The sequence below is a fragment of the Clupea harengus genome, chromosome 1, assembly GCF_900700415.2.
Source record: "Clupea harengus chromosome 1, Ch_v2.0.2, whole genome shotgun sequence".
NCBI lineage: Eukaryota > Metazoa > Chordata > Actinopteri > Clupeiformes > Clupeidae > Clupea > Clupea harengus.
The window spans coordinates 24,504,825-24,517,880 of NC_045152.1; the positions used below are offsets into that span (position 1 = coordinate 24,504,825).

A 13,056-nucleotide genomic window follows, 5' to 3' on the forward strand; every position below is an offset into this window, starting at 1 on the left:
TTTTTAGAATTAAGTCTTTCACCAGGAGAGGGCAGTATTGCACTCTATATGCCTGAGAAGGACAATGTTTGCGACAGTAGGAAATGCCGATGGTTTACACAATATGGCATCTATACAGTATTGTTTGTCTATTATACTATGATGAATTCAGTCAGAACGGACTTTCCATAATCAGAGGGGAGTGAATATTAAAGATAGATATTATGTAGAATAATTCACCGGTATTTAATTCTTTCTTCATTCTTTCTTTTCCTTTGTCCTAACATGGAGTCTGTTACACTAGATGTGGCCTCTGACTCCTGGCCTCAGTTGTTTGTTTTGTGGTCCTAATTGGATGTGGTTCTTGCTGATTTGACTGGTGATGTTAGAACCTCCTTTGTGTGTGTGTGTGTGTGTGTGTGTGTGTGTGTGTGTGTGTGTGTGTGTGTGTGTGTGTGTGTGTGTGCAAGCATGTGCATGTATGTATTTTCCTCTCTCCTCTGGCTAATTCCAGAATGGCTTCTCCAATGTAAGCATCTCATTTGCCAACATGGTTCAGAGTGACGTTGACACACACTCAAACACAAGCCAGCACCTTCAGTTCCCATTCCCCATCTCTCCACCACACATGCAAACTCTCAAGTTGGCATTAATGCAAAGCAACAAGGTGAGAGGGTAGGACAACTCGTCACAACAACCCACCAGACAGCATGGAGGAAACATCAGCACCAGCAAAGGCTACCAACAGTGCATGCAAAACGAAGGTCACACAAAAAAAAAGGTAAAAGTGTGTGCATGTTCAGATACGTATTAATGTGTGTGTTTGTGCTCTTTGAATGCCCTTAAAAGGTCTCATGGGACGTGGTGTGGTTTGACCCGTTGTTTATGCAAATATCATTTGGCCAGATTCTGATTCACTTATGATGCATATCTATCATGGTGAGCCCACACAAGCTCACCTCACATATGCACACGCACATGCACACACAAACACACACACACACACACACACACACACACACACACACACACACACACACACCACACACACACACACACACACACAGAGGCAAAACACACACAAATACACACACAGAGGCAAGACACACAGGCAAATACTTGGGCAAACACAAACAAAATTGTGTTTCCAGACAGGCCCAAATAAATGAGAAAAGACTTAACTGTAAATCCTGGCAAATGCCAAGCCATTCTCTTGCAATACTGCTATTTATCTGAAGGTAATCAGCTCAGATATTTCTTAATATAAGTCCAACAGTGATTTGCTGTTTCCCTCCCAGATTACATTCCTTCATTCACTGTCACTCAGGGCCAAATGCTATGCTGATCTCCTTCTGTCTGTGACTATGAAAGGTCAGGCTTGATTGACAGGCTTACGAGTGGGAAAGGATGAAGACATGTCTGCCTGCAGGAAAGGGGCAGAGTGGGTGGGAGGAGGAGGAAGATTATATCCCCTTATCCGCCCCCAAACACCAATTCCTACTTCTGTCCAAAGAAAACAGAGCAGGGATTCATGATATGGCCAATGTCATGATATTTCATCCAGATGACATCCATAGTGTTGTGCATAATGTGGACATTTTATATTTAATCTTTCAATAAGTTAAAGATGACTTTCATTGTATTAATTGGTTTTATTGGTTTTCTGTGTGGAAAGGAGTACGGTTCAGTTCTTACATGTATCTGTGCAGATTACAGTACCTTGTAAAGGTCAAATGTATATTTTTTGGCTTTGTTGTTCGTGTCAGACAATCTCTGCACTTTCACACATTCTCTGCTTTACTCACTTCACTATTACATTTCACTCTAACACTGCTTTACTCACTCCACTCTAACACTGCTTAACTCACTCCACTCTAACACTGCTTTACTCACTCCACTCTAACACTGTGCATTTCCCTGCAGTTAGAATATTGTTGCTAATGCTAAAAGGTCCTTTTCATTATTGCATACTTCCAAGGTTATTGCTATTCCAATAACTGACTAGGATTCATCATCAAATCCATGCAATTTCCTCTATATTTGGATATCAAGTACTGTGCCAGGAGTGCTAGAGATACAATGTATTATCAAAATTACATTCTGTTAATCTGAAGATAATAGGTTTTTTGTCTTTTTTGCCTTGTTGTTTATAGTTGAATAGCATAGCTAGACACGCCGAACTATGTCTTAAACGTCTTTTACCCAGACAACATACAAAATCAATGAAAGCTTCCTGTGGAAAGCATGAAAAAGCAATTAAGCTCTGTATGCTGTCCTGACCCAAATCCCATCTCTCTCCCTTGTGGCCAATTGACCTTTCTTCAGGAGACATATGAGGCTTAGCTGACCTTGTAAGAAGAAATAAACAAAGAAGGGATCTAAAAATTGAGTCTTTATTGAGGACATCAAGGAAACATTACAGAATTACCAGTACATTTTCACTTGACCAACTGAAATCAGACATATAGTTTTTCTATGAGTCTACCCCCTCAGTTCAGGTAGATACAATAAGCTATGGCAGCGGCCTGTTGTTAGATCTAAACACAGTATGACACAAAAACCTTCTTGTCATTTTGGACAATATTGTCTGCGGCCTTCTTCACCTGTTGTCATTTCTGAAGACTCAAAAGAAAATGTATCTCTACCTCAAAAAGAACATCTACGGGCTGCTTACAAAACGGAACACCAGTACACCATAGCCTTGTGCTATTGATGGCTACGGAACATCACATTCTCTCTAAGTAGCTTCAGTCTTCTCCGTTGGACCTAAAAATCTTCAGGAAGAACTACAACACTATGTACATCAGCAAAATATCATGATGTCATGCAATGTGCCAGCTAATACATGATGTTTGTCCTCACCTGGATTAATGACAGGATTTGACTAGCTAGAATAAGGTTTATACGCGAGGGGATCTGGCAGGCTCTGTGTGTTCTGGATTCTGCACTGACCTTCGCCTCACCCTCTACAAGAGACAACCCACCATGCCAGGGAGTTATGTAACTTGCAAATGACACTCAAATCTGGCCCAAATCATTTCATGTACTGTGTATATAATACTGAAACAAAAAATTGACTATGAGCTATGGCAGAGTTTGTAAATACTCTCTGTGGCTGGAGTAGATGTATCTTAGACATTCTGTCTTGCTGTTGTAGTATCATTGCAGATCACAGCAAACTAACATTTGTTATTTACCTGCTTGAGTGAGAGATAAAATGCCAAAATCACTGATTCACTGACAATTTGATGTCTTTGTATGTGAGAGAAGAACTTCTAATGAGAGAATCTGAGCCAATACATGGGCAGTATGAGTATAGGATTCTGAAATGGGTTATGATATAGGGAAGTCTAGTCTCAGGGAGGTTTGTTTAGTTAGAGAGGAAGGAGACTGCTGACACACAGGGTCAGGGTCAGGGTGAAAGCTCACACTCTGCCCTCAAAGCCGCTGCCACTGCCCTCTGCATCGCCCTCGCCCAGTGGCACGGAGCGCTTGCGCAGGATGGTGTTGATGCTGCTGCTGCCGCCGGTCCTCCGGGCTTGTGCGGGCAGTGCCGAGCCAGGCTTTGCCGAGGCTGGAGCTGGGCAGGGAGCGCGGTACTGGGGCAAGCCCATCTTGGTGGTGTCCAGTTCCTCCGGGTCCTCCCCGTGGGCGCGCAAGGCGGCGATGGCATCCCGGTCGGAAGGGCTGAGGTTCAGGCAGCCGCAAGTGTGGCCCCCTTCCTCACTGTTGGCGCCTCCGGCCTCATCCTCCACCGTCATAAAGGTGTCACCCCACAAGCTCTCACAGAGGTCACGCCCATGCTGGTACATCTGGAACGGGAGCAAGCATACATATTCAATAACCTGGTTGTTCAGCGGACATGATGAGACTGTTCATGATCATAGCTGTTTATATAACCATGCGGAAACTGGGTAATCCATTGAAATACTCACAGGGATAAGGCCTAGGCCTCTAGCTTTCAAAGGAACACAGAACTCATATTAACCGTGTTCCATTTTCATTTGCATACTTAAGAGGAAATGGGATTAAAGCTGCAGTGTGCCAATGTAGTGGAAAGGGCAACAGCGAACAAGAAATGGTTCAGCACTCAGCGATCATTCCTTTACATCTCTGTCAGAAGTCCCTGCCTGTTGTCAACACACGCTTATTAACACAGAGACCTCTCATTACACTCACCCAGTCTTTAAATACTAAATTGGACTGATACGTTTTGGGGGAATATGACAATAATCTTTCACCCAAAAAGAAATGCAACGTTTGCTGCATTTAGCAGTACGGCTGCCTGGACTCTGACCTCATTATTCTCCATCTTCAGAAAAGACATTCCACTCCACACATAACAGACTGTCCCACAAACAGAACTTGGAGTGCACAGGAGTGATTCACTAATAGGTGCTATTTTTTTATCTTTCCCTGTAGCTCTTTATTTTTGCTCTCTCCCTTCCCTTGATTCATGCTTTCTCATTACACCCCCCAACTCATTTCCCCTTCCTCTCTCTCTCTCTCTCTCTCTCTCTCTCTCTCCCTCTCCCTCTCTCTCTCCCCCTCTCTGTCTGTTTAGGGGATTATGAGTGAGTCACTCAGGACATTCTGGGAAAATACTGCTGAAAAATATCGAGTGACTAAGAAGGACAAAGCTGTCATTCTGCCACAGATCGGGTCCTGGCTGACACCATAAGCCGTGTCCTCAGGCAGCTGAGTGGAGCAGGCCGCCTGATTTCACACATTCAGAGTGGAGTGACACACACCTCACTGAGTATGAGGAGGCCATTGCACAAATGGGTCTTAAGTTGGGATATCATGCAGCAAGGTCTGCAATGGCTGCTCTTGGTTGTGTGGTGTGTTTGTGTGCAGGTTTACATTTGTGCATGACTGTGTATGTATATGTGTATATGTATGTAAATGTTTCTCTTTGTTGAGAAGTCAGTATTTGTTCATCTGTTTCTCTCTCCCTCTCTCTCTGTATGTGTGTGTGTGTGTGTGTGTGTGTGTGTGTGTGTGTCTGTGTGTGTGTGTGTGTGTGTGTGTGTGTGTGTGTGTGTGTGTGTGTGTGTGTGTGTGTGTGTGTGTGTGTGTGCATGTTGTGTGCACATGTGAGTGAGAAAGAGAGTGATCGAGAGAGAGAGAGACAGAGAGAGAGTCATGGCACTCTCAAGTTCATGCATGTTGACAAGCTGTCTGTCCATGTTGGCGTGGAGATGCCATCGGCCCTGGCAACAGTGCCCATGGGGGGAGGGGGGTGTGAGGATGGTGGGGTCACTGAAGTAAGAGGGAGAGGGGCCAGAGGAGCCACGGGAAAGCCAATGATACATGGAAAGAGACATTTATGAGATGTGTCTATGAGTGAAATGTGTTTATTTTCTCTCTCTTCACCATACACGAGTTATGGGTGTATATTAATAACAGTGTTTGTACGTATGTATGAGATCAATACCTTGCATGCGTGTCTTAACTAGTGTGTGTGTTTCCAGATCGGAGTAACCATGCATAAATCACACAGACACAGAGAGGGTTTGTGTCTGTGTGCTTGTCTGTTTGTCTTTTGGCATTGGTGAGGATCTTTCATTCCCTGCCTATTTGAATGTTTTGGTGTGCCTGTCCTGAGAACAGACGCCCCCTCAGCAGACAGGAACGTTGTCATCTTGATTAGACAGGCTCACAAACAGGTGCAGTTGGCTTCCCCACGTCTTCTCCTCGATGGGAAATCACATGGAAAGGGCTGCTGCTTATTAGCTTTGGATTTGCTCACAGCTCTTAATCACTTCTTTTTACTAACTTGGCACTGACAATTTGGATAAAGAATTAATGTGCTTTTGTTTGTTGGTGTGTATGTGTGAGTGAGTGAGTGAGTGTGTGTTTTTGTGTGTGTGTGTGAACTCCTTCTTAATTATGCACATTATGTAAACATCAAATCGAGTTGAAATATATGCTTTAGCTTGATCACGATGCCACAAATCTACTTAGCGACAGGAATACTAAGCACGAAATTCCAGGCTGAGAAAAACAAGTCTAACTGAAGCCCTTGAGCCTCAAAGAAATGGCAGCCAGTTTGCACTGAAGGGAATATGAGTTTGCAATTCCATGCCTTGAAAGCGACTATTTGTTATTGTTGCAACTTCAGAGATCATAATATTTGTTACTGACTCTAATCAAAGCATGCTATTTTTGTTTTTTATTTTCCGTACACACAAACACACACATACACACACACACACACACACAGACAGACAGACAGACAGACAGACAGACAGACAGACAGACACACACTCACACACACACACACACACACACACACACACACACACACACACACACACACACACACACACACACACACACACACACACACACACACACACACACACACACACACACACACACACACACACACACACACACACGCGCGCGCGCGCGCGCACACCAGGCACCCATGGTCAGGGATGTTGATCTGAGCTGACAGGGCCAGCGTGTGCCTGTGTGTGTCAGGCAGCCTTTCACATGCAGTCCCAGCTGTTTACCAGCCCTAGGTCACTCTGCCTCTTTGCATATGGGGGCTGATCCACCTCTCTGTCTCTGTCTCTGTCTCGTCTGCTCCTTAGTGTTTCACTGTATCGCTCTCCGCACTTTTCATCTTCCATTAGGGCTGTGTGATTAATCGAATTTCATTTTCAATTACGACTTTGGCTTCCAGCGATTACGAAAACAAGAGAATCAAGATACAATTAGGAATATGCTGCATTCCGTTTCGCAATGATGCTTGTTTTTTGCCTTGTGTTATAAATCCTGCACACCCCTTTCCTTTACAGTGGTGCACTTCTCGCTAACCTCCCTAAAAGCCCAAACTCACTCTCAGCTAGACATTGGCACATTTAGTTCAGCTCCAGCAACGATGACGTAAAGAGAGCCTTTGGTCAACTCCAGCCACTGCTGTTGAGTTTGTTATTCATGAGGAAACATACTGTAGCGTGCAAGGGACAGTGTGTGTGTGTGTGTGTGTGTGTGTGTGTGTGTTTGTGTGTGTGTAATGTAGTTACCAGAATGATGTGTACAAGTGTTCGAATTTAGAATGTAGATCATGTCTTCCATTAGTGTCTCATGTAAGTGTGCCTTACTGTTATCGTTTTAGCCCATGTGTCATGTTGTAATGCATGTGTGTTAGCACTTTATGTTAGTTAGCGTCAATGTCTTTGCTATGTAGAGACCAGACCTCTCTCTTGTTTCGCTGTAGTCAGTATCAGTGTTTCCTTCCTGTTTGTGTGCAGTGCATAATGAATGGCTGGAAGCCAAAGACAATCCTGCCTCTTGTTCTTGCTTGACATTGCAATGCTGTTGCATTCTTTAGCAAGCTAAAGATATTATAGTTCAATGCTACAGGCTTAATCTATGGGGCAAGTAGCTAACACTAACCCCAGGCAGAGGTTAAGTCACTGAGTACTTTGGTGTCGTTGGAATTTTTAAACACAGAGGTATTAGTGTTAAGTCCTAAATAGTTATGTGTCATGTGTGTTTCAATGTCCAAATCTGACGAAACACAGGGAAGATTGATCTGCTCTCTTAGCTGTATTTCCATGATATTTAAAAGTGCTGTATTTCTATGATGTTACAGTGCTGTATTTCTATGATGTTTAAGTGCTGTATTTCTATGATGTTACAGTGCTGTATTTCTATGATGTTTAAGTGCTGTATTTCTATGATGCTACAGTGCTGTATTTCTATGATGTTACAGTGCTGTATTTCTCATTATCCACTGGCCACACCCCTGATCAAGACGCTTGAACAGCTCGATTTGGATTGATGCACAAACGATGGGCTTTACAGTATCACATTAACGTCACATCCCCACATGAAAACCACCTAAAGCAGCAGATCATTTTGAAATGGCAGCGCGCATGTCATCGTAGAGCATTTATCTTTTCAACTCTCAATGCATAGTACCCACCAGTACACAAATAAACTAGCGATTATTTTAAATAACACTTGTCTGTACACATTAGTCTATTTACTATTTCCAATAAGAAAAGACCAAATATAGGTTAATATATAATATAATATATAAACATAATAGTAAAGTAAAAATATTCTATAAAATAAAAGCACTGAGGGTTCAGCTTTCGGGGGCTCATGTCTATGTGCACAACCGCACTGCTGCTAAAAAAACACTAAATAAGTATCGTGAGCTGAACGCTGACTAAAGTAATCGTGATTATGAGTTATGCCATAATTGAGCAGCCTTATCTTCTGTCTGTAGTTTCTTTTCCCCTCTTCCTCCCTCTTCTCCAGTCATTGTTTCATGCTCTCTGTTGTGCATACCACATCTCTCTCTCTCTTGCTTACTTTCACACAAACACCCTCTCTCTCTTCTTACCTCTTCTCCACTCCCTTGTCTATATTTAACCTCACAATGGATTTCTCTCTCATCTTTGCTCTTTCTTCTCCTCCTCTCTCCCATTCCCCATACACATTTTGACACTCCTCGCCAATATTCCCTCGTTCCTTCGCACCCTCGTCTCACCTCCCATCTCACCTCCTCCTTTCTTTTTCTATCAATCCCTTGCCTCCTCCTCTTCTCCCCCCTCTCTCTTCTACCATTCCACATCCTCTTCAGACTTTTCTTTAGCCAACTGCCTCTTAATCTTTTGTCTCTTCCATCAGGCATGAAATCCTCTGTCCATGTGTGGGTACCGCTCAAGAGCTCAGCGTTGCTCTAAGCTTGTGGGCGCAGGATTTCTTCCAGTTTGCCTTGCAGCTGAACCCAGAAACGTACCTGCTGGTAGGGCACACAGCTCCCAGTGCAGTTCTGCCCTCGAGGGTCGCTGGCCCAGTCACGTGCACAGGTCAGGTCCATCCTACAGGCATCGTACCTGAAACAGACAGTATTTTTGTTGTACTGGGCTTCATCCTTGTTGATCATTTGGATTGGTGACTGACTGCATGTTGTCCCTTAATGATTTCACTAATTTGTCTTTGCATGCCCATGCCTCCCATTTATAGATTTATTTTCTATTTGTTTGTGTGAAGAATTTACCAAAGAATCACTAATACTTACCTAACATAAATACTTACTAATCCCTTTAAAGCTTCATAATTGTTCTGATGGGGCTCGTTATCCTGATTTGCACTTGTATTCATGTATGCAGATGACATCTAGGAAATATATTCTGTCTGGTGGTAAAACTAGCCTGATCCAGGGTAGCCACACATGGAGACATACTCAGGTTTTTAAACCATTGACGTGTTTGTTTAAGAATAAATGAGTTGAGGTTAACTATTTGACGGTTATTGACAGGGACAGTAGAATTTCTACTGCGCGAGAGGGGCAGAACTGTGGACACCAAGCGCGGGATTGGAGATTGGAGTTCTTTACCTGCCCAATGATATCCCTATGCTGTTGAACTGCTTCTCTTGGATTCCCCTTCTTCCCTGTTTTTACTGTTGGAGCAGGGTTCTCCATGTCCAGTCTCCATGTCCAGGCTGGTCTAAGCACATTTGAACTTCTCCACCAAGCTGTTCATTGGTAACTCCAAAATTCCTTTCCCATACAAAGCTACACTACTTAGACAACGTGGCACAACCAAGCCATTTCTTAACTGCCTTATTCATGACACTCACATTTTTCCACCTCTGAAATAGCAACTTCATGCACAGTCAAAGGCCACCTTACGCATGGCAAAAGCCCAAACTGCAAGCACCACAATTTAAATTTACCAAGCAAGAAGGTCTTATCAATAATACTGATAGCCTTAACACTTCATTTTCTAAGCTCTGAAACTTGTCCCTGGTCATTTAATGTGGAATTGTACCACCTGCCCTAAACTGTTCATAGGTTTTTCTACAATAGAAGAAATCACCTCACCATCAATAAGACTAAATCAAAATAAACACTAATGAAAATGTAAAAACTATATTAACTCTGATATGGACGGGGGAAGTATCTGTATGATGGTTGTAGTCCACCCTGTTGTTATAATACTTAGGCTAGGTTATCAGGTATGAGTACTTACATCTGACAATGAGAGTTTAGCCACTGTAGGAAGACCCCAACCAATAGCATGAGGAATTTAACATTCTTTCCAATGTATTTAACATCCCCCCCCCCCCCCCCAGGACCTGTAAGACTCTTTAGACTCTTTAGGCTCTGCAACACTGGTCTCAGAAGGACATTTGTTGGACCTGGAGCACTGGGTGGGTTTTTCTGTCACATGAGGTGATATTGTGGGCGTGGCCTCACCAGTCTTTGCAAAAGCTGTGACAAAGTGGCACTGCCTTGAGGGTGGAGCCATGTTGGGGGTGTGGCCAGCGTGCGGCATCTGGAGAGCAGCGGTGGAAGCAGATGACACGCTTCAAGAAGCTCTCACAGCTGTTCGGCAGGGAAATATGAAAATAGCAAGAGGAGGGAGAGAGAGAGAAAGACCGAGAGGTAGCCGGAGAGAAAGAGTAAGACAGCCAGAAAGGGAACAGCAGTAAGAGAGTATGAGAACAGGCAAAGTAACTGAAACAGCAGGTAATCCAAATGCACTATGCCCTGTGTTGACAGATGACTCAAATTCAAACCAAATATGTGCATGATTGCCTTATATCCCATCTATCCCTGAGCAGGTGTAGCTGGGCATGGTGATGCTCACAGTGAGAGTGAGAGAGAGAGAAGAGAGGCTTACACAGGGCTCAGAGCTCCACATTTGTCCCAATGGGCTTTTTCCAAACTGGCAGGAGGGGCCATGAGGTCATGGATGTCATCCACTGAACAGCATGCATCTGATGAAATGGATGGAGATTAATGAGCACAAGGGAAGGTGCTGTTGCTTGGCAGACACAGTAGTTTCCTATTTCATACACAAGATATGAATTATATGTTTTTGAGCTAGATATATTTCTGAAAAATGTTTTTGTTTTGGTATGAATTTCATCTGTTTGTTGGGCAGTTAACTGCTAGGCTGTGTAAGTAAATATGTCACATGCCCATGCTAAAACATTTGAACTGTTTATAAAAGCATTAATAGCAGGAAAAATAGAAAGAAGGAAATAATGAAAATACAAAGCGTACAATATACATGGATTCATCTGTAGAATGTAGTGATGTAATCTCTGATTAAGGTTTCTCACGTTGGCTGTTACCACAGACCTTTGACATACTGCAGATCATTAAGTATTAGGTTAGGCTTGAGTATCAGCTAATCTTTCTATTTGGTAGAATCTCCCAGCTATGTTCATGTTCTTTGATTCAGCGATTCAATCTCGGCCAATGTAAACTTACTTTCTGTGTAAAGCGAACACTCCTTCAGGTGCGGCTCTGGACTCGGTGCTCTTTTATGTCTTCCGTCCTTCAGACACGCCCCCTCTTGACACCAGGCCGGTGCGATCAAAGCACCCGAAAAGCAGACAAGAAGGATCAGAGTATTCGTGGCCACGCCCATTTTCCCGCTCTTTGGAGCACCTACAAGGCAGGATTAACGTCAGCACCCTGGACAGCGGAGGTGAAGTATACAGTAGACCATACAACCGTCATCTCAACCTTTGTTAAACTACTCAATGCAGGTCAGTGCTAAGTAGGTAAATAGCTAATAAGTAAGTGTGGGCTAGACTCTCTTTATCCTATTAGCATTAATTGGGAAAGGCAATTAGCACACATTAATGTTCAGAGGAAAGCCTGTTTGTTTTTTTTCTTCCAAGAAAACAGTTTACCCGCATGCTCGGCAGACAATGCCTACTCATTCACGACAATATAATACATACAAGGCAGTAAATACTAAAACTGAATCGAAGTGTGTAACACATGACATGTAGATTTACGTAACAAACACACATCACACACACACACACACACACACACACACACACACACACACACACACACACACACACAAGGCAGTGAACACTGAAACTGAATAAAAGTGTGTAATACCTGACACTTAGTTTTAGGTAAGAAACACACAGACATACTCACAGAGAGAGAGGGAGAGACAGAGAGAGAGAGAGAGAGAGAGAGAGAGAGAGAGACAGAGACAGAGACAGAGAGAGAGAAAGAGAACAGTATTAAAGCAGATATTGTTATGCTACCTACAAGACCACATTCAATACGATGAGCCCAGACCTTACTTCTCGATGACTGTTACACTCAGCAGGGAGCACTGACAAACTGTAAAGTCCTTTATCACGCCTGCTCGTAGGATTAACGAGCAAAACACTGTAATCTTGTTACAGTGAAAGAAACATCTAATTGGTCAATTTACCTCGAGACAGCATTACACGAGCATATAGCTACAAAAATTAAAACCCAATGAGCAAAGTCTGTGTATAAGGATATCTCTGTTATCCTTTATTTTTGATTTAATCTTACACGCCAATAAAACCCAATCTTTGTTGTTTGTATCACATTAAAAGGAAATTAAAGCAAATTACCTGTTACAAGCATTTTTCAAATAGGTTCAAAGTTCCTCGTTAGGTAATATGGGAAATCGAATGCGTCGATTAAACATTTTGTCGAAATTAAAGAGGCGTTTGCATTAATCGACCAGCTATAAAGCCTAAAACAAAATCCTTAAGTGAACATCATACGAAATCACCATATAGGACAACACTCAACTATAAACTACAAATAGGGGGAAACTAGCCGACCCAGACACGCAATGGACACTAAACAAAAACAACATGAGGATTACTGCGCCCCGCTAGCTCTCACCAGACACCTCGCCTGACTCACGGCTGAAAAAACACTTCTTCAAGAAACACACACGTTACTTAAATCTTCCGTAGATGCCCACCTGTCTAGGCAAAAGACTCCTGGCGCGTGACGATGTAGACTATCCACTCGATTTTCGGCGACAGTTCTGGCGATTCGGACCCCGTCTCTCTGTCTCGGTCGCTGTCCTCTTCTCTTCAGTGGACCCCCGTCGGTTTTGTCGTATGTGGGGGCCGCGGATCAGTCTCGCTGGTGGCTTACTGAAGGGCATCACAAGCTCTAGCGCCCCCTCCCTCTCTCGCGCACTTCACACTTCTTATAAACAGTTTGTGAGCCAGCAAGCCTACGATTTGTTATTTAGGTTAAAGCCAGAATGCTGTTATACAAAAAGTGACAGG

The 13,056-nt window shown here is 43.3% G+C and overlaps 1 protein-coding gene across 7 annotated transcripts; it reads right to left on the bottom strand.

The window, feature by feature from the left end:
- Positions 1–2,356: 2,356 nt before the first annotated feature.
- rtbdn (retbindin) lies at positions 2,357–13,056 on the bottom strand. 7 transcript variants are annotated; one of them, XM_031572834.2, is made up of 7 exons: positions 12,379–12,406; positions 11,882–11,887; positions 11,234–11,413; positions 10,638–10,734; positions 10,211–10,339; positions 8,747–8,843; positions 2,357–3,791 (listed from the first exon to the last, which is right to left on the bottom strand). In XM_031572834.2, the coding sequence occupies exons 1-7, from the start codon at positions 12,389–12,391 to the stop codon at positions 3,405–3,407; spliced, it is 909 nt and encodes a 302-aa protein (XP_031428694.1). In that variant the 5' UTR covers positions 12,392–12,406; the 3' UTR covers positions 2,357–3,404. The 7 variants fall into 7 exon arrangements, with proteins under 7 accessions (XP_031428694.1, XP_012681084.2, XP_031428726.1 ...); XM_012825630.3 differs by lacking the exons at positions 11,882–11,887; positions 12,379–12,406 and adding an exon at positions 12,741–13,056; XM_031572866.2 differs by lacking the exons at positions 11,882–11,887; positions 12,379–12,406 and adding an exon at positions 12,659–12,683.

What these genes read in the sequence shown, in the direction of transcription:
- rtbdn (XM_031572834.2), bottom strand. An exon ending in GTGTTCGCTTTACACAGAAA is followed by an intron (nt 10,735 to 11,233) that starts GTAAGTTTACAT and finishes CCATTTCATCAG; the next exon opens with ATGCATGCTGTTCAGTGGAT. An exon ending in TGTGGAGCTCTGAGCCCTGT is followed by an intron (nt 10,340 to 10,637) that starts GTAAGCCTCTCT and finishes CCTGCCGAACAG; the next exon opens with CTGTGAGAGCTTCTTGAAGC.